The sequence below is a fragment of the Lathamus discolor genome, chromosome 5 (genome assembly GCF_037157495.1).
Source record: "Lathamus discolor isolate bLatDis1 chromosome 5, bLatDis1.hap1, whole genome shotgun sequence".
Lineage (NCBI taxonomy): Eukaryota > Metazoa > Chordata > Aves > Psittaciformes > Psittacidae > Lathamus > Lathamus discolor.
Window position 1 is genome coordinate 93,222,868 of NC_088888.1, and position 22,075 is coordinate 93,244,942.

At 39.6% G+C, this 22,075-nt stretch overlaps 1 protein-coding gene across 2 annotated transcripts in view; it reads left to right on the forward strand.

The window, feature by feature from the left end:
• Positions 1-22,075, forward strand: part of TRAPPC12 (trafficking protein particle complex subunit 12) — a 55,562-nt gene that overhangs the window by 29,667 nt on the left and 3,820 nt on the right. The window contains exons 6-9 of one of the 2 annotated variants that reach the window (XM_065681568.1): positions 3,415-3,487; positions 7,130-7,203; positions 14,492-14,590; positions 17,058-17,122. In XM_065681568.1, the coding sequence (XP_065537640.1) occupies positions 3,415-3,487; positions 7,130-7,203; positions 14,492-14,590; positions 17,058-17,122 (311 nt within the window). The remainder of the gene's footprint in view (positions 1-3,414; positions 3,488-7,129; positions 7,204-14,491; positions 14,591-17,057; positions 17,123-22,075) is intronic. The other variant, XM_065681567.1, reaches the window with a different exon arrangement.

Genomic DNA, 22,075 nt, shown 5'->3' on the forward strand with positions numbered 1-22,075 from the left:
ACATTTGGGAAAGAAAAAGCCTGTAGTGCCAAATGCATATTACAACCTGGGGGAGGAATTCAGTGAAATTGTTACTCGCTCTGTTATTGCTGGTCTTCCCAACATGAATTGCCACAATGAGTTATTGCCCTTATAAGTTTGCCTTGAAATAAATGGCTTCCAAACAGCCAATCAGTAAGAGTACCAATAGTAATTTAAATCACCAAATGGTTTGTTCTTTTCAAGTATTCATTTAAAAACATAGGCATGATCACTTTAGAACTCATAATGCTGAGGGCATGCCAATAAATGCCTACCTGGAGACCAAAATGTGGAAAGAGCAACAATCAGGCTTAATCTGAACTCCTCCATTGTCTGTGCCTAGATGAGTGAGGGAAAGCTCCTGGAAATGTGAACATCTCATAGTGGAGCTATTTCCCTTTTTAACCTTAACCCTTCAAGTGTCAGAGCCATACTGTGCAATTCTGTCAGCTGAGTGAAGCACTGGCAAGTGGTTTAACATTCTTGCTTCTTAAAAAGACTCTGCAAGAGTTACCTCTGCAAAACTTCAAAAACACTTTGTGCCATTTCGCCATCAGCCACTCCCTGTATATTTCCACTGTTCTCCTTCATGAGTAGTTATGTTCTTCCCTGGCCCGTGCATAGAATCTCTTCATATCTCCTGGACTTCTGATTTATTTACAAATTGATGAACTCTTGAATGTCTTAGCTACTTATTTGTTTGGGTTTTAATTTATTCAACTTCCAGTTCTGGCTCAGTAGCTAAGGTCACTTAAGTATTCTGTTTCTTATACATTACTTCAGTCTTGGGGGTATTTGTCCTGATGTAGTTTGATGAAATTTGTAGAAAAGACGATCCTGCACTAGTCTGAGTACTCAAAAGCCACAATTCCAGAAGCACCAGAATGGGTTATTTTGAGTAAGAAGCTAATGCTGGTGAAAACCTGTGGAAGAAGTAAAGCATTGAAGAGACATATGTAAGGATAGGAAACTAGGAGAGAAAATGGTGGTATGCATAGGCTAGTAATTAAAGTATACAGGTGGTTGATAGGGAATGAAACAGTGGACTCAATGAAGTAGTACTGCTGGTGAAGCTAATGAGTGTGTACTTCCAATACTCAAAACAAGAAAAAAACCTAGGCTACACGTAAAACTGATATTTAAAGTAAATGATAGAAGTGTTCAATCATTTATCTTTGTACCTGAACAAGGATGTTTAGAGCTATCCCGTGTGACACTGCTAGAATAGTTTGCCTTCTGTAGAAAAGTAGGATGAGGGGATTTGCTAAAATTACTTTGTGTCAACTAACCCACATAGCTTACACTGAGGAGCTACCTGAATCGTGCATGTTATTATTAAGCAGTACTTGGAAAACTGGTGAAATGCCCAAATGCTGAAAATCTGCAGATGATGTTCCTATACTTACAAAGGGCAAGAGGAGATGAACCGAGGGAATAGAACAATTAGCCTCAAATCAGCACCGAGTTCTGTTTTAATTACATTGAGCTTGAGGTGATGGCTAGATATATCCAAGTAATGTCACAGAATGGTTAATGTAATACTCTAATTGTATGCTAATATCTAATTCTTTCTCTTTCGATGTTAGTGAGCACGTTTTAAGATAAACACATTATCTTTTTTAATAGTACAGTGTGTCTTTTTGATGAAGATACCTCATTGCGTTTAGACCATTTCAAGAGTAAGAACTTCAAGCCTTACTGAGAATGGGAAGTGATCACTAGATGTTTTCCCATGGAAGAGAAATGGTTTTCCAGGGGAAGATCATGGGGTTTAGACTGTGCAGGAAACAGACAATATGGTGGTTTTGATTTGTGGGAAAGCAGAATGGGTTTTTTTCTCTGACAAGGTGACTTATTATACACTAAGCATTTAACACTGAAATGTGGTGCTTTTGGTTTCTAAGTGAGGTAAAAGTGGCTACACTGCTTTTGAAAGTGGGACTGAGACTCAGTCTTGCAGGTGTGTGCCACTGTGATCTTATAAATTGCCACCTATCAACTAAGCTGCAGTATCTACTGGTGTACGCTTATAGCCTCTCAAAATCTGAGGTAAGGCAATGTAGCCTAGCCCTTTGTGAACAAGGTTCACACTAAATCGTATCGCCTTGTATTTGTCATGGGCTAACAAGTCTTACTGGGAAAATTACCCTGGCTCAGCTGGCATGTGGTAACTGCTGTCATTTCATCATGTGTCTCTCCTTGTTCTTAAGTTCCTTGTAGCTAAATTTATGGCACCTAACTTCATGCTTTCACTCTCATCTGTGACAAGAGCTTGGTATCTTGTAGAGCAATTCCTTCCACCTTAAGATGACTAAAATAGGTAACATGAACTGGCTTCCTGGAGGTACCAATTGCTCTTCATTGGGTGTAAAAGGCACCAACATGGCTGGCTGAGCCCAGATTAATTCTACGTGTCTTTGCTTTGGAGGATTTCCTATGTTGTTTTTAAATATTTGCTTACAAAGCTCTGAGCACAATTTGAATGCTTGACTGGTGTAAGAAAAAACAATTACTTCTTATACTGACAAGAAGCTGGGAGCTCTCTATTTGGAAGTGCACTCAGTCCCTGGAAGAAGCAGCCTTGTATTTCCCTCATCAGCTAACCACAGCGGCTGATGAAAGAGCAAGTGGCCTTAATGGGTTTTTCAAGGATATCTCAAGCATTGTCCTACAAGCAAAGTTATAAATCTGTAACAGGAAAAGTGGGGTGATATGTGGGAATCAGAAAACACATTTGGAGAAATTGTAATGGGATTAAAAAAAAAAGGAAAGTCAACTTGCATTTCAAATGGAATCTTACCTACAAATTTTAAAGTGCTTAAGACACAAGCTTCATTAAGTATACATTTTTGTTCTTCCAGTAAAACAACAAGTGTTTTGTTCACTCAACAATTTATGTGATTTAAAATTTATACTAGAGAAAAAGAAGCAATAAAACCCAAGCTTTGAGGAGAAAATTGCATAAGAACTAAGAGGAGTTATTCATTAAGGACAGAAGGACTAAACTAGAGCCTCTGCTTAGGGTCGGGGAATCAAGAGGCAGTAGCTTTCTAAGAAAAATCAGATTGACTTTCTTTGTGGACATTAACATTCATTCTCTGGTGAAGCACGTTTCATGTTTTGCTTAACAAAAATGTGTATGTCCCTAGAGTGTGCTGACATTCAATGTTCTGTTAGTATCATAAACCTGAGCTCTAACATCCTTCTCCTGTACAATGGCTTTCTTACTTTGTGCAATTGATCTAGCTGTGGTAACAGTAATTTGGAACTATTCCTAGGTGAAGCATTCCTGCCTGAATTGGTTTGCATATAGACTGTCAATTGTAGATAATTTGCATTAAATGTATAGTGCTGTTTAAACTCATGTTGATTACGTCAAAAAATTTACTACAGATACTAGAAAATTTGGAGCAAGGCTTAGCTGAAGATGGAAGCATGACTAGCATTACACAGGAGAACAGACAAGGTAGGTATTCTTGAAACATTTTTTTCACAGGCAGTGTGTTTTTATTGCTTGCTTAAGTATGCCAGAAGTTTTCACAAGACTGACCCAGAGTTGTTAAAAACAGTATTTTTGGAATCTCATAGCCTACTCAGCCTCTCAAATGATACACCTTGTACTTTTATTTGCTGGAATTAATTTCACAGTTTTGCCCTTGATCAGACTGGTGCCCTAGATCAGCTTTTTTTCTCAATTTAGAAGAAACAAAGAACATGGCTGCTGGCCTTTAGGGATGAATATATAAGTGTATTGATGTCACAGCTAGATGGATGTTTTATCTTAAGCCTTGGCTGACTGACTCCTCTCGGTCCTCATGTCTGAAATCACTGTTTTGTTTTTGGATTGCTTTTTCTTTTAAATTGAGCTCCCATCATTCAAGGGCTGCACTGGCTTAGGATGCTGCTGCATCGATGGCTGAGTCTCACTAGCTGCACGATAGACCCTTGAAACATCTAAGTCACTTTTTAGAATAAGAGATGATACAAATCTCTGTTGTCATTTTCATGATTTTACATGCAGCAATGTTTTTTCCTGTTCTTAGTCATTTAGCTTCAATAGTAGAGGATACATTACTGCATAAAAAAAATTGGACAAGAAGTGACATTCTGGGTTATATGAACCACTCATAGTGCCTACCTAGCAAGTTAAAAACATCATACCAAGAAAATAAAACTCTTCCAGTTTCAGCTAACAGTCTAAGGAATCTTACCAACTTCTTTCTAGGATAACATTCACCTAGAGCCCGTGGGAAGCAAAAGTCTGGAGCTGCGATAGCAAGAGGCCAAGCAGAGTTGTTAGTGGAGTTAAAAAAATAATAACAATTCCCTAAAACAGTGCCTATATGGAAGGGTGTTCTTCAAACCGACTGGATATAAAGCAGCTTTAATGTCTTATTGTACTTGATTTAATACACTAATCTAGATATGTCCTAAAAAAAACCCAGATGGACTCACATGTGAGCAGCATATATCATAAAGGCATAATGTGCATGTATAGTCAAATGAATTCATTTACTACTCAAAAGGGTTAGGAAAAAGAGATGTAGTCAGATACTAAAGGTTTTTCTACAGTGCTCCAGGAGTTTCCGTTCTTCTCTCCATCTATCTACTATTTTTCTTGCCTTTGTTCTGCTTGCTTTTCCCTGTTATCCCTTTTTTACTATTATTTCTGTCCTTATTATCACCACATTCTTTTCTGTTTTACTTCTATAAAATCAAGACACTGATCCCCCTTTAAGGTACAAGGACTTTTTTCCTAGCTGTGTCATAATCCTGTGTCTTGCAGTCTGACTCGCTGCTGAGTTTCTGGCTCCTTGCTTTTTCTCTCTGCTGCTGCTTTAGAGCTGCGATGAGCTCAGGAGGAGACATAGTTAGAAAAGCAGCAGCTAGTAGTTACCGAGGGACTATGCTGCTGAAAATTTTGAGGGATCTTCCTATGTCTGCTATGCAGCTGCCTGTAGGTTTAAGGCTGCCAAAAAGCCAATGGGTCCTTTGCAGAGACTGTTGACTGCTATTGTCTGTGGAGGTCAGCCAGGTCTGCTCCCTGTCTACTTCTTTGCTGCATTTGGAGCTCCAGAAAGCTGATAATGGATTTGGTTTTTTTTCATGTGAGACTAGCTGAAGCAAACTTTATTAACTTTATGTGAAGACAGCCTTAATTCAAATGGGGATTATGCTTAGCCTGTAATTTCCTTATAACTAGCGTGAGAAGGCACCATACCAATTGACTTACCACGTACATTTCCTCTAGTCTGGAACATAGCACCTCATTTGCCAGTTTTTCAATGGGCAGAGATTTAGCATTGCACCGCTTGCTGGTAACACATTCTATAAGATCCTGGTTTTGCAGCTTCTCCATGCACAGAACTCCTACTGAAATGGATGGCAATGTGGAGTCCTTGATATGTAACAAGGAAAAACAAGCACTTGAAGTAGAAGTGTGACTGCCTGGACCTGCACAGTGGGTTTCAGGCATCTCAGTAACATACAATGATCTGCTGTTGGGTTTTTGGTTTGTCTACTGCTTTGCAGGTTTTCTTTAACCCCTTTTCTGCCAGTGCTAAGAAGCCTCATCCCACATGGGTACAGAATTTCCGCACCAGGTTCACATTTAGTTCATTACACAGACTGGGGGCATCTGGTCCGTATGTCTTGTGGTCCTTTCTGAGAACCATAGCTGATCCTATTCCATTGTTAATGGGAAATCTAGATGTCTCCACTGCAGGAATTGACATCTAATTTGTTTTCACTTAAGTCCTAGAAAACTGAATTTGGTTACCACACTGTCAGGACATACAAAAAGATGCATTAATACAAGTGAAATAATAAAGGAGAGTAATTACATCCTGGTTTTACACACACACACACACACACACACATGCATAGGCATGAAGGGAAAAACAGAAATACATCATACAATATTTGCTCATGGTTTACAGCTTCCTCTCCTTTAACAGCAGTAATGATATGTGATCAAGGGGGAATCTCTGAAACAAAAGCTAGGAGTAATGAATGATTTTTAAGTACAGTGGATTAAATACTGGGTCCAGTCTTGGGCCCCACGTTGTGCCCTTCTTTTGGCAAAGGTAATTTTGGAATATTCATGGGGGTTTTTTCTTTCATTGTTTAAGAGTATTGAAGGAGTTTTTAGGAAGGCATTTCACTAAGCTCTCTTATTATTTGTAATGGCATTTATGTGTGCTGAAAGAATTACCTATGTGACCTGCCATGCTTTCAGCAGAGACTACATTATTGATACAAATGACTGGTCTCAGTTATCACAATCTCGTTGAAATAGTCTCTTCTCCCTTCCTCCCCTCCTTTCAAATCGTTACAGTGACCTTGACAGCTGATTGACTGAGATACATTCATTTTCCAAATGAACTAAATTAATAACCCTAATGTTTATTTTTGAGGGTTAGAGGAATATTTCTAGCATTGATCTGTGGTACTGTAATGCAAGAGAAAATAAGCATCTGTGTGAACCATTTTCCTCCAACCTTAGGAGTCTGTCTGCAAAGCAAGAGAGGGAAATCTGCTGCTGCAGCTTTTAATGCCTGCAAGCTCCAGGAGCGTGGGGAAAGCAGACAGGCTTGGCAGATTTTTTCCAGCATTTCTCTAAGCCAGAGGCAAGCACAAACAGTCCCAGACTCAGACAGTTCTCACCCTGCATGGTTTGGCTTTGAAATGGCATTTTAGCTGTGTTTGATTTTTGATTTTTATCACATTTAATGCCGTAGATTACATGTTTTTAAACTGGTGCTCATTATCACTTGAATCTTTTCAGGCACCTTTTGTTCTGATATTGGAAAATGTGTGGCTTCTTTTGGTGTTTAATACTTGGCCTGAGCTCAAAGCTGAGCTGTCTATTGCTCTGCGTTGTTGCATCGTGTATGGTACCCAGAGCTGCTTGAGCAGTTCCCTTGGAGAGGTGAAGAATTTTCTATCTGATGGTGCAGGGTGACTGAGAATTACAAATTCTAGGCAAAAACCCAGCGGTGTTAACAAGGGGATCTTTCGAAATCGTAATTCACAGCACCAATAATTGAAGGCAAGAAAGAACCTCTAATTTATCTGTGCAAATTCACAAGCTGGTCTTATTTTGCAGCCTCTGTTCAACTGTGGAGGTCACGTCTGGGCCGGGTGATGTACTCCATGGCAAACTGTCTGCTAATGATGAAGGTACGTGGGTGGCAGCAACTGCAGAGGTACCGTATATTCCAGAATAGATTGTCAGAGAAACTGCAAGAGAATTACTGGTGCATAGGTAAGGGAAGACTGCCTGACCGTATGTGAAGGTTTTGCTTAGTGAAGAATTAATTAGGCTTAATAATGTCTTATTTAATAGATAACTATTGGCAGTAATGTTCTCTGGGAACATATCTGTACTTATTTCTCCCCAAATCATCCTGGAGAACATGCAATAACAATACAGAATTTGCATTTTTAAATTGGATTTTTCAAACACTTAACTAAATGCTGTAATTAAAAGCAAGTGTATGCTGTGTCTTTTTCAAACTGTGCACTAGGAATGTTGCTCTGGTTTGAGCATTAATAATACTGTAGCCTTTGTATATGGTGAAGATCCAGGATATCTAAATGCATCCTCCCTTGTCAACCTATCTCAATTGTAAGGTACCTTCTTTCAAGTTTAAATCCTCACAGGAGGGCATGGGTAGAGGAGAAGGGAATAAAAGCAAAACTAGCTTCCACTGTTGTGTTTTTGTTCCCTTGATACTTTCTTACTTTTTCAACCAATCCTACTGCATTTGGTGCAACACTCTTAGCTTCTCCTTGTATTCAGAAAGCAGAAATAAAACAACTGCTGTTCACCTCATGGTCAGGGAAACAGGGAAACCAGCATTCTTGCAGTGTACTGCTGTTAGCTTGACTGTATTTCACAAATCAGTTAGCAGCAACAGCCTCGGAGCAAAGCTTGTCAGTAGTATAATCTTCACAGGCCAAGATTTGCAGTCCTTGTTTCCTGATCTTTGGTTGCCCAAGGTCATGCCAGACCCGACCCTCTGATGTTGGCTGAGCTTCTTCCCAAATGTGGCTCCATTCTTAATGATACAATACCTCAAAAAGCATGCATTGTTTAGAAGAGATCCAGTTACCGAAATAGTGCCTGGCATGAAATGGAATATCCTTTTTATGAGAATTACAGAAAACAGAAATAGGTATTCATAATGATATTGTGGTGAGGACATTTCTGTCTGGAATAAAGATAATCGTCCATTAAAACAGGAGTTATTTTTAAGAACTAGTCAACATTTGTGTTTTGAAGTAGGTACTTGACATAGGGGTTTTTTAAGGAACTTCGGTTTTCAAACACCCAAGTACAGAAAAGCAGGGGTTTCCATCCCAAACAAAGTAGAAGATAGAAATAAGAAAATGCTGGTAATACTGTTTTTGTTTGGGGTTTGGTTTTGGTTTTTTTTACTCTGTCTTAAGAATTTCACTTTACTTTTGGCAGTGAGTTGTTTTTAACACTTTAAGTGTTTTTCTTCTCGTGTACACACAAATTGACATGCATGCATAGTTCTTTTTTTTTTCTGGTTTGGTCCCATTATTACTGTTTTCTTCTAGTGATGGAAGAATATTTGTGAATACTGATTATCACCATTTTGGAAGTGGTACTCCAGAAATACTGCAGCTCAGGTGCTTCTTAAGGTCGGTTGTATTTAGGGCTGTCAAGCAGCTGTTAAGTTAGAGATTCATGGTTAAACAGTAACTTCCAGGTGACCCACAACCACATATTAAACCATGATTACTCTCATGTGAAATTTGCGTTTCAGTGCATTGGCCATGGAGTTGCAAATGTCTCAGTTTTTAGAAATATCCCTATATGGAGTAGTAAAGTTTTTAAGAAAGATTTTCCAAACATTGTGTCATGGTTTAAGCCCAGCTGGTTACTCAAAACCATGCAGCAATTCTCTCACCCCTTCCACGCCTCTCTGGACATGATGGGGAGGAGAATCAAAAGAATGTAAACCCCACGGGTTAAGAACAATTCAATAACTAAAGTATTATATAAAACTATTACTACTGCTGCTAATAATAGTAATGGTAAGGGAAATAACAAGGGGAGAGAATATAAAACTAAAAGGGGAAAGGGAAAAAAACAATAAACACAAATGATGCAAAATATAGCTGCTCACCACCCACTGGCTGATACCCAGCCTGACTTGAGCAGTGATCTGCCCCTCCAGGTTACTCCCCCCGGTTTATATGTTGGGCATGACATGTTGGGCTATGGAATACCCCTTTGGCTAATTTGGGTCAAGTGTCCTGGCTCTGCTTCCTCCTGGCTTCTTGTGTCCCTCTTCACTGGCAGAGCATGAGGCTGAAAAGTCCTTGGTTGGGGTAGACATTACTTAGCAACAATTAAAACATTGGTGTATTATCAGCATTGTTCTCAGACTAAAGTCAAAAGCACAGCACTGCATCAGCTCATAAGAAGGAGGAAAAAATAACTGTTAAGAGCTGAAATCAGGAGACATAGTCATGTTGCAGTTAAAATCAGAGTAGTACATGAAGTTACTTTTTCCACTTATGTGACAGATCCTTTGTGAAATAATTATATGGGTTGTTTATAAATTTAATACTTTTAAGACCATTCTAACATGCAGCAATGCCATAATCATCTTCTCCACCTTCTAGAGTACTCAGTGTAAAACTGTTTCTTCAAATAGTTTCTAAACACACTTCTGTTAATTCTCCAATGAACAATTATATTAATTGACCAGTTCCACTTTTTTTGGCGATTGTGTAATACACTTTAAAAACTGCATTTGTTCTTATTCAGGTATTTCAAGTGTGTAATTTAGTAAGAAAAAACATCACAGATTTCATTCCACAAGTCAGTGCCATCTATTGCCATCTAGTGAACTTTTACAATATTGCAATATGGTCATATTTGAACCCCGAATGCTATTAGTTGAATGGAATAGCTTGTGCTATTAGTAGATTGATAATAATAAATTATTAAAGTAAAACTATGTGACATCATTATAAAAATAGAAAAACTTTATTACCTTACTTTTGCTAACCTCCTTCTTCGCCCAGAAAACTTCAGAGGTATTTAACAGGGAGCAATCTTGTTAGGGTTGACTCTTGAAAATAAAAATAAAACCCAAACACTTTGATTAGCTGTTGGGCCTATAACTGTTTAAATCTACTTCGGATATCCTCAACTCTAATTAGGTTTATTTCCTGTCATATCTCTTTTGTATTACTTGTCTGACTCCAGGAATTCTGTTTATGTAGCACAATGATTTTTGTCCTTTAAATATGGCCTCATTAGCTTCATAGCTAAATATCTCGTTAAATTAATGAGGAGGGGCATACTGTTTTGGAGGTAACCAATTAAGCTTAATTAAATTAACCTTAATTAAAGGCACTTTTTTTTTTGTGTTTTAACTTTTTCAGAACTTGCCTTTCATAAAAACAAAAGCATTAGGATTTATTTTGGTTTAGGTCTAATACAATTAAAACTGTACAAAGAAGGAGGTAACAGCTTGTATTAGTGACGCAAAGGATGACGAAGAACTGTGATTTAAAGGAGAAAAACTGCATGAATCATCATGTATTTTGCCTAACTGTGCTGCAATACTGCTCTTTGGATTCATAACACTGAATCTCTGCTTTCATAACCCTTCCACAAGTGCACTAGATAGAGAGGCTGGATAAGTTATCTCTGTCCTCTCTTCCAAAAAAATAATATCTATGAACTCTGCACTTTGTATAAATAAAGCTAATTTTTAGTCTAGGGTTTATTGAACCTGCTCTCAGCATTTGCACTTGGTGGTCATTTATGCTTATTTCTAAATACGTCACAGTTAATATTTTAAGTACTTAAGGTGGTAGTGAGGGAAACATGAAAATGTATAATGCATGAAGGAAAGTACATTTGTACTGCAGTGCATTAAATAAAAAACAAACGCCGCTTGCCATTTTTGTGCAGGTAGATCCAATGGCTTACTAGAACTACCTTGGATTAGAGTATTTAATATTCGCTCCAAATTTTATGATAATACAGATACTGAATTATAAAGCAATTCCATAACAAAGAGGCCAACTGTCATACTGAATTGTGTAACTTCAGTCATTTTTGCATGAAGGTGTGGAAAATCTGAAGGCTGATAATCTTTGAAAATGAAAGACTATGACAATGCATCAGCCCCACCTTTAAGTCTTCAGATCACAAACTGTATCATTGGGTTCTTTACTGGCAGTATTTAATATCTTACTCCTCACAACCACAACTTGTATCAGCCAAGACTTTGCCCTTCTGGGAGCGCACCTGGTTATCATTCTCTCAGGCAGTTCTTCTTGTACATTAGCAAAGATGAAAATTAAAAGTGTTTAGTAAATGAGACCCAATCTCATATACTTCACAAATATGCTCCTTCAGAAGGAACTTTCAGATAAGATGCTTTTATAACTTACCGTGGAATAGTGACATTCTGTATGACATATAGGATACTCTAGAAATACTGTACCTTCCGTAATAGTGGAGCAGAGGAAGAAATCCATATAAAAATCACCATGGGATCCTGGTATAACTACAAAATGAGGCTGTATTTAGAATTGAGCCTGGATATTGTGATAATGTTACAGTTTCATCCTGGGGCCATCCTTGCCTGTGTTTAGGGGTTGCTTTGGACTAATTTAGTCTCTTGTCATATCCTGGAACAAATGAGTTCCATTTCTGTGATAGGTACTGCAAGGCATGAGGTAGATAAGCACAGACACTACGTGCTGTCATATGGAAACAGGATGCTGTATGCACACTATGCACAGTGCATAGACTCTTAATGCTTCACCTATACTCTAACATTTTAGGAGGTGTGAATGTTCTTGTACTCCTAGTTATAATGCATGGTGATGAGTAATCACTTGGCAGGGAATGCAAAAGGGGAGGAGGGTTTCTTTGCCTGACTAGGCCAAGTCTATGAAAATCCCACAGCGTGAGCCTCTTAAGACATTACTGGGGTGCTTGTTCCTGCCAAGGCTGGCTACTACTTACCCTAGGGAGCCTGTGGTGGTGTAATTGTGCAGACAGTGCCCACTTGTGCAGCTGCATCTGGCCAAGACTTTTCTGCAGTCAATTCATGCTAAACTGTAAGCTGACAGAAGAGCTTTTCTATCAGCTTAACTGCATGATCTCCTGGGATTTGTTCTACATCAGTTTGGGGATGTGATTGTAAGGTCCCCATAGCTCGTATTGTGTGTAGCCTAAGCCTCAGAGTGTGCAGGAGACTGAGCACTGGGTAAGGGGCAGCTTTAGACCATGGAATAGAAGACACTGAGCATAAAAGTTAGAATTTTATATAATAGGAAGGGATAAAATTCAGTCATAGACAGTCAGATTTTATTAATGATACTCTTTCAGATATTAATAGTTAATACAAGCATGGCTCCTTTAAGGAGCCAGATCAGAGGGTCCCTATTCCAAATTTTTTTATGCCTACCTGATGTGTAGGACTCCATAATCAATGAAGTCCTTTAATGAGAGCTGTTACAGTAAAAGTTGAGCTTTTCATAAATCATAAATTTATGAAAATTTTTGTTAGTAAATTTCATCACATTTGACCTCTGGATGCTAAATAAATCCATATTTAAATAATTTTTCTTTTTGTATGTATGGCTTCTTGTCTTTGCTGTGAACTTTTTCCGTTACCAATAATAATCACAAACATGGATGGCACACTAGAATTGGGATAAAATGTTAACTGTTAACATGCAGTATACATGTTTGCGAGTAAAGGTCACACAGAGTACATCTTGGACTGTTTTAAGTCAGCCTGTGGTGGTATAGGACATGTAATTTCTCTCATATACAGATTAGACTCCAAAGACTTCTCTTGACTTTTTGTGTGTATGAAACAATTAGTATGTTGACCCTGGTGCATGGGTCAAGTAGTCATAGAATGGTTTGGGTTGGAAAGGACCTTCAAAGGTCATGTAGTCCAACCTGCCTGCAATGAGCAGGGACATCTTCAACTAGATCAGGCTGCTCAGAACCACATCTAAGCCTGGCCTTGAACTTTGCCAGGGGTGGGGCACATGCCACCTCTCTGGACAACCTGTGACAGTGTTTCACCACTGTCACTGTAGGAAGTTTCTTCCTTATATCTAGGCTAAGTCTACCCTCTTTTAGTTTAAAACCATTACCCCATTTCTATTGCAACAGGGCCTCCTAGAAAAGGGTTCAGCCTTTTTGGGTGCACTCTCAGGAAAAAAAATCAGTTACACCACAGACTAAGTGTGAGATGAAGATAAAGGACCTTTACCAGTAGCTGTGATCACATTAGGGACAAGTTAAATGGGTACTGTAATTTGACCAAGAAAAATAGTAGGGTAGAGAGTACTTCAAGATGTCTGTGCAGTTATGAAAAATTACTCTTTGTTGTCATTTGCTTCCCGACACCCACCAGAAATTCTTGTATTAAGCTGAAGGGCAGGACTGTCAGGAAGCATCAGATTAATACAGCGCAGTTTTTTGTGTATGCCTGCCAAAGACCATGTAGCTAGCTCTTAGAGGCATTTACTGCGCAGATCGTTGAATGACTGTGATTTAACCATAAAAGAGCTCCACTGCTGTGACCAGTCTCATGGATGTTTCTTTGATGTGGGAAATGGGACGATGATTTTGTTTAATCTTCTGTTACTTCTCATTATCTGGAGGTTGCTGTTGCACTGCAGCTTGAGTGGACAGATCTCAGAACTGCCACTTGCCAGCAAGTGGCAGCTTTATGCAGGTATTTATGGAGGAGGTATTTACAGTCTTTATGTAGGTATCGGCAGGGGAAGGGTTACTTGCAAGGCTTTCTGGAGTTCAGAACTAGCCCACTCCTCACTTAGTTTTAGCCCAAATCAGTTTTCTACTTAGATTATTTACTCCTTTTACTCTGTATGGTAGAAGGGAAGAGGGTTTGGGTGAAAGAATGGAGAAGGTCTCATTTCCCTTGGCAGTAGTGCTGGCTTGTCATCTGAAAATGTGCATGAATTGCAGCTTCTGTCACATTATATTTTTCAGAAGTTAAGAGCATGTGCACAAGCAGTTCCCAAAGCTTTGGAGCATAGTTTGTTAAACCATGTAAATTATACATATATTTGAAACATGAGACCCTGGGCACACAGAAGGCTTTTGACTTTCATCCTAAATCATAATCTAAGATGAAGAGTAAATGTTCAGATTTTTTTGGTCTTGGCATTTAGCTACAAAGAGAATATTATCCATTTGGGGGAAAAAGGAGGAAGATCCCCTGTGTTTGCAGTTCTAGTATAACTGAGAAATAACCAATATAGTCAGCTCCTACTGCCTGCAATGATAAGTAGAAATCCTGTTCCACTGACAAGTTGCAATTACTTTAATTCTGTTTGAATATGCCTTTAAAAAGGAGACATAAAGGCTGAAGAATGCTGAGCTTAAATACCTGGTCATGTTCTTTTCACTCCTTAGGACTATGTGCTTGCTGTAGATGCATATCACACCATCATCAGATATTACCCACAGCAAGAGCCTCAGCTGTTAAGTGGAATTGGAAGGATTTTCCTTCAGGTATGCATTTTATTCTAAATCTCCTGGGTAGTATTGCTGTTGACAGCTGTGTAGTGAATAAGTGTTGCATTTAAAACTAGAACTGTTTTACAGGGTATGTATCAAATTGTAGAGGCAGTGGTCAAAACAAATACTTCTGCCGTGTGATACTAGGTAAAGTTAGGAAATATGAAGCACCTACAATATTGGAAAAACATTAACGGACAAAGAACATGCTGTAGAAAATAATGCTAATAACCGAATCAAAGGACAACATTCTGCTTTCCCTGAAACTAATGGTAAAGCTCCCATTGACCTCAGTGAGCTAGAATTTCACTAAAAATTTCATTTCTCACTGCCTCAAACTGCATGCACCTCTCAGTCACACTGTATAGCTGCTATCATCATCTAGCAAAAACTTGAGAGTTTCCTTCTTTTGTCCAGGTTATATCCCTGCGGAGACAGGGGAGGGCATATTAAAAGCAAGAACAGGACTGCACAAGTATAATAAATACCCATGTAGATAGGTACTTACAATAATAAGTGAAAAAGATGTAAGTACACTAGTACTTTATCAGAATATGATGCAACTAAATTATTAGTATCTGATTATTTTATTATCTTGATTTTAATTTGTAGTATTTCATGAGTTCTCAGTTCTTTCATATTTCTTATACTGGTATTTCAAACTTTGCCTTTTTATCTACTTCCTCTTACTTATAAATCTGAGTTTACAAACAATTTTACAAACAATTATATTTGTGGCATTGTTATAAAATTTTATATTTTATTTTATAATTTGTGTTTATAAAATTTACTCTTGATAGATAATTCTATCATTAATATTGCTTGCTGGAAATCATAGAATGTCATTAAAACTCAGTTATGGATTTTCATTTCTCAGCAGGAACATGTTTTCACAGTGTAGTAAACATGTTTGTCATTAAAAGTCTCTGGTTGAAAGTGGATCTCCATCACTATAGAGGAATTTTGTGATACTGGCTGTGTGCATTAATTATTACCTAAATAAGCAACCTAGTAATTATACTTATTAAAGAATGGTACTGTAAATATGCATAATACTATTGAAAATACAAGTTATTAATAGCTTTTGTCTTCCTGGGAAACGACTGGGTATGTTACTGGTGCTGCCTTGCTGATGGGAGTATCTGCCCTACTGTCACTCCAGTCTGTTAATAGCTCTGTTTGCTATAGGATAAAGTTTATTCTCAGGAGGAAAGCATCTCCCAACTATGTCTGTCCAATTTCAAAAGCAGCGTTTGCAGGCTCTGCACAGTCATTTGGAGTTGCTGATGTCCTCAGTGTTGGCTGTGACAAACTTAGTGGTTTTACTGTCAGAACTGGACATAGCAAGAAAGTATGAGGAGCCCTTGAGATTTTCATCTGACCCTAGACAGTAGCTGATAAAAAGCATCACTTTTAAATTCAAATGTTTCCTTTCTTCTAGCACCTTAAGGAGATAAATCTTTATTGTTTCGCTCATTGGTTTTTTTTTTGTGACAAGATCTTCAGCTCTGCCTGGAGGGTACTGTTGCAACAGTTGCAAGATTTTGACGTATAAAAAAAATAAGCAGTGTGCAGGTAAACAAAACCAGGAAGTTCAAATGAAAGAAAGATAAATGTGTTGCAGGCCTGGGCACCATCATTTTTGTAAGATCACTGTGAGATATGTGAGCATTGTTGATGAGGCACTCTATGGAAAAGAAGAAGTCTTGCAGGTAAAATGGGAAAGCAGTTTTCTGGTATTGATGTCACAGCTTCTCAAAACCAGGTAGTGATTCCCAAATAACCTCAGACTGTTCTGTTAACTTTAAATATTATCCAAGAGGGGAATAAGAGAGCCAGATTTTAACTGCTTATCAGTCACAGATACTGTTTGACAATAGACATTACGCATGAAACAAAGCAATAATGTAGAAGTGTAAGTCAGAAGTTTTAGTAGAAATAAAAAGGTAATTTTTTTTCCAACATACAAAACCTTATTTTGTGTGGTTTATTTTTTCTTAATTACATTGAGCACACTAGACTAAGCCACCTTGTCTTCTTCATCTTCACATGTACTGGGACATAAAGGGGCCTGGATGCATGGTCTTTAGCTGGTGTCTTAATGTACATGGGAAATGAGGATGAGAGAAGTGGAGAATGCAGGAAAATACAGAGGCTATTGCAGAGAAATTCTCAGAAGCACTGTAATTCTGTCAGCAATCACCTGACCTATAAAACAGAAATTCACATGAAATAGGGAAACAGTGAACACATTTTAGTCTCTAGGATTATGCTGTGTGCTACTAATAGAGTCTGCTTGCTGGGTGACCTATCCAAAATTGCCATTTAAATAACAACATTAAAGAATTTAGAAAGTGTATAGCTGCCTGACTTTAGCCTCTGCAATAGACTGCTGCAAAACAGAGTTAAAAGCAATAGGTAAATCCAAGCAGTGCTTAAGAAGAATCATCTTGTTTTCTAGGCGAACAACAAACTGAAGTGCATACTACTCTGGAGATTCCATGTTGGAAGCTATGATTATTTGAGGTTAACAGAGGAATTTTCATTTTTATTCAAAGTGATAACTATTATTAGATACTGAAGTCAAATTTGTTGAACTAAGTTAAATAAAATTTAGTCATGAAGACCACTTTAAACTTTAACATGTTAGTGACTAATTAAGAGTAATTCTTTCTTCTAAGTGCTCTGTGTGTCGTGTCCCCCCCAAAAAAAGTAAACTGTTTCCCCTCAGTGGGATAGCTAAGAACTGAAAGTTTCACATGTTTCTTGAGAAGATACAAGATACTGCTATGAAATTAGAACCCTTCATGATCACAAATAAGTTATGATTAGTCTCAAAGCATATTAGATTTGGACTCATCAAGCTCCCAGTGGAGCAAACTGGTAGCTTGCTTTAGAAATTGATTAATCTGATAGTTAGGGGCTTCCTTCTAATTTCCAGGCTAAAAATATTCAAGGACAGATTCATTTACGCTTGTGCCAGCATTATCCTTTAGTTAAATGTAGTTTATTTTCTTGGTGGCTTACACCTTTACTGGTATTTATATAGAGAAACTGTATTCTTTGTCATTACAACTGAATGTATAAGCTTTTAGAATGAATGATATTTGGTTTCTTTGAGCCATTTATGTAACATCTGGGAGAAATGTGTCTCTTTCATTAGGTATTTGGTAGATGGACAGTTACATATAATCATAGAATCATAGCATAGTTAGGGTTGGAAAGGACCTTAAGATCATCTAGTTCCAAACCCCCTGCCATGGGCAGGGACACCTCACATTAAACCATGTCACCCAAGGCTCTGTCCAGCCTGGCCTTGAACACCGCCAGGGATGGAGCATTCACAACTTCCTTAGGCAACCCATTCCAGTGCCTCAGCACCCTTACAGTAAAGAACTTCCTCCTTATATCCAATCTAAGCTTCCCTGTTTAAGTTTTAACCCGTTACCCCTTGTCCTGTCACTACAGTCCCTGATGAAGAGTCCCTCCCCAGCATCCCTGTAGCCCCACCTCAGATACTGGAAGGCTGCTATGAGGTCTCCACGCAGCCTTCTCTTCTCCAGGCTGAACAGCCCCAACTTTCTCAGCCTGTCTTCATACAGGAGGTGCTCCAGTCCCCTGATCATCCTCGTGGCCCTCCTCTGGACTTGTTCCAACAGTTCCATGTCCTTTTCATGTTGAGGACACCAGAACTGCACACAATACTCCAGGTGAGGTCTCACAAGAGCAGAGTAGAGGGGCAGGATCGCCTCCTTCAACCTGCTGGTCATGCTCCTTTTGATGCAGCCCAGGATACAGTTGGCTTTCTGGGCTGCGAGCGCACACTGCCGGCTCATGTTCATTTTCTCATCGACCAGCACCCCCAAGTCCTTCTCCACAGGGCCGCTCTGAATCTCTTCTCTGCTCAACCTGTAGCTGTGCCTGGGATTGCTCCGACCCAGGTGTAGGACCTTGCACTTGGCATGGTTAAACTTCATAAGGTTGGCATCAGCCCACCTCACAAGCGTGTCAAGGTCCCTCTGAATGGCATTCCTTCCCTCCAGCGTATCAACCGAACCACACAGCTTGGTGTCATCGGCAAACTTGTTGAGGGCGCACTCAATCCCACTGTCCATGTCACTGACAAAGAGGTTGAACAAGACCAGTCCCAACACCCATCCCTGAGGGACACCACTCGTTACCGGTCTCCAGCCAGACATCGAGCCATTGATCACAACTCTTTGTGTGCAGCCATCCAGACAGTTCTTTATCCACCGAGTGGTCCACCTGTCAAATTGATGTCTCCAATTTAGAGACAAGGATGTCTTGTGGGACAGAGTCAAGCACTTTGCACAAGTCCAGGTAGATGACATCAGCTGCTCTACCCCTGTCCATCAGTTCCGTAGCCCCATCATAGAAGGCCACCAAATTGGTCAGGCAGGATTTCCCCTTAGTGAAGCCATGCTGGCTGTCACCAAGCACCTTGTTGTTTTTCATGTGCCTTAGCATGCCTTCCAGGAGAATCTGCTCCAAGATTTTACCAGGCACAGAGGTGAGACTGACTGCTCTGTAATTCCCTGGGTCTTCCATTTTCCCCTTCTTGAAAATGGGGGTTATATTTCCATTTTTCCAGTCATTGGAAGCTTTACCCGACTGCCATGATTTTTCAAATATGATGGCCAGTGGTTTAGCAACTTCATTCGCCAGCTCCTTCAGGACCCATGGATGGTTTTCACCAGGTCCCATGGACTTGTGCCCATTCAGACTCTTAAGATGGTCTCAAACCAGATCTTCTCTTACAGTGGGCCCAAGATCTTCATTCCCACAGTCCCTGCGTCTGCTTTCCAAGACTTGGGTGGTGTAGTCAGAGCATTTGCCAGTGAAGACTGAGGCAAAGAAGTCATTCAGAACCTCAGCATTCTCCAAATCCAAGGTAGCCAGTTCTCCAGACAGCTTCTGGAGAGGGTCCACATTGTCCCTAGTCTGTCTTTTATTTGCAATGTACCTATAGAATCCCTTCCTGTTATTTTTCACATCCCTAGCTAAGTTTAATTCTAACTGGGCCTTAGCTTTTCTAACCTGCTCCCTCGCTTCCTGGATAACATCCCTGTACTCTACCCAGGCCGCCTGTCCTTGCTTCCACCTTTTATAAGCCTCTTTTTTCATTTGAATTTTCCTCAGCAGCTCCTTATCCATCCAAGGAGGCCTCCTGGCCCTCCTGCTGCACTTCCTTCTAGTTGGGATGCAGCGCTCCTGAGCTTGTAGCAGGCGATCCTTGAATATCAACCAACAGTCTTGGGCCCCCCTGCCCTCTAGGGCTCTATCCCATGGAACCTTACTAAGCAGGTTCCTGAAGAGACCAAAGTCTGCTCTCTTGAAGTCCAGGGCAGTGAGCTTGCTGCACGCTCTTCTCATTGTCCTGAGGATCTTGAACTCGACCATCTCGTGATCGCTACACCCACGGCTGCCCTGGAGACTCACATTTCCAGCCAGCCCTTCCCTGTTGTTGAGCATGAGGTCAAGCATGGCACCTCTCCTTGTTGGCTCCTCTATTACTTGCAGAAGAGAGTTGTCTTCCACACAGTCGAGGAACCTCCCGGATTGCTTGTGCCAGGCAGTACTGTCACTCCAACAGATATCAGGGTGGTTGAAGTCCCTCCCCAATGTGGACAAGGGTCTGCGAGCATCTTTGAGTGCTATCACTGCTGCTATGATACATAAGCAAATTGGGAAGAAATCTAGATGAAACCTTAAGATGATTGTTTGCTGTGTCTGAAAAGTGTACTTGGAAAGTCATTTACTGGTAGACTAGAAGGACTTGCTACATGATCTTTTCCACAAGGTTCTCTTTAGGGGTTGCAGTGTTTGTATTTTTGGTTAGGTGCTCATATGATGAAATCAGAAGCATGCTTGTAAAATGTACAAGTGGTGCAGACACTATGAAGGGCAGGATCAGAATGCAAATTAATCTTGACAAGTTGAGAAACTGAAATGTTAAATTGGCTGTGATTCAAATAGCAAAGGCAAAATACTACCAAAGACTGGAAGCAGTATACAAATACAAAATAGGAAATAACAAGAAGACACTGTTCTGTGGAAAGGAATCAGCCTAAGGGTAAGCAAACTACACGAGTAAACAAACCAGACTCCAAAATACTGTGGCATAAAAGCAAACTTCATATTCAAATGTGAAACATAAAGTAATTCTTCCATTTTCACTGGTGGTGAGAGGTCAGTTGGAGTGTCATGACCTCTTACGCGGGCATTTGGGAGGATGTGAAGTAACAGGAAAGAGTTCAGAGAACAGCAAGAATGATGAGGGAATCCAGAAAGCATTAACTGTGAGAAACTGAAAATTGATTCTCATTCTAGAATTAAAAACATAGGAGAAAGTGCAATAAACATTATCAGGTATGTAAGAGACTGTTAAGAAAGAGGACTTGGACTGTTATCGCTGAACTACTGTGGACGGGACAAAAAGTTGAGGTAAAAAATGAAACAAGATAGACTTAGGGTGTATTTTTCCAACACTGAGGTAATTTAAGAACTCTGGAATAAGTTTCCTAGGGAGGCTGGAATTCACTATCTGAGAGCATTAAGGACACTTTAACACTTTTATCACAAATGTTTTTGGTAATGTCCTGTTCTTAAATAGGTGTTCACTTCAGAATCCCTTGAATCTCCCCACTGAGGGCTGCCTGGTTTCCATGGCTTTATGCTCCTGAACTAGATTAGTTTTACTTCTTTTCATAGTTGATTTTACCCAGTAATAAGTTTTCTTCTCTTTCCATCTCTCCAGCCTGAAATTAGGCACTGCATTGTGAAACCACACCAAAAGTAGTATATCCTTCTGTGAAACACACATTGCTAACTTATTTACCAAAGGGCCTTCTTCACATGTTTGTGTTGGGGGCTTTTTCATCTCCAATAGCAATGTATGTGACATACCCTTAGGTGAAATATCCCTTGCTTTCTTGGAATCCCCTTTCCTGTTCCCCATAAAATCTGCTCCTCTTTATGCCAATTTTCAGATCCCTCATTCCTTCGGCCTGCATAATCCACACTCCAGTGTTTTTTGATCTGCAAATAGACTGTCTTCCCAGTACCCCCAATAGCCCATTGCATTGGGATTGTTTTGAGACATGTTTTAGTGTGATGCTCTGAGGTCATCCTGTGGTCCCTGGCTATGACCCATAAGCTGTGGGTTAACTGAGTATGGGTCCTACACCAGCTACCAAGCTACTGTATTCCAGTTCCCTTGCCTTACTGGCAGCTTGTCTGTGGGCATGGTCTGTCTTCACTTCCTGCAGAATAACACCCATTCTCCCTGGAAGTAATTCTGACCTTTTCTCATTTTCAGCTAATTTTAGGAACTCTGGAGTCAATTACAACAAAAGAGCTAAATGAGGAGGTGGGGCACCCCTGCCATACAGTCCATGAATGCTCCACAACCACAGCTGAGAAACACTGCCTTAGATAAAATTTCTGGTGTTCTTTTTC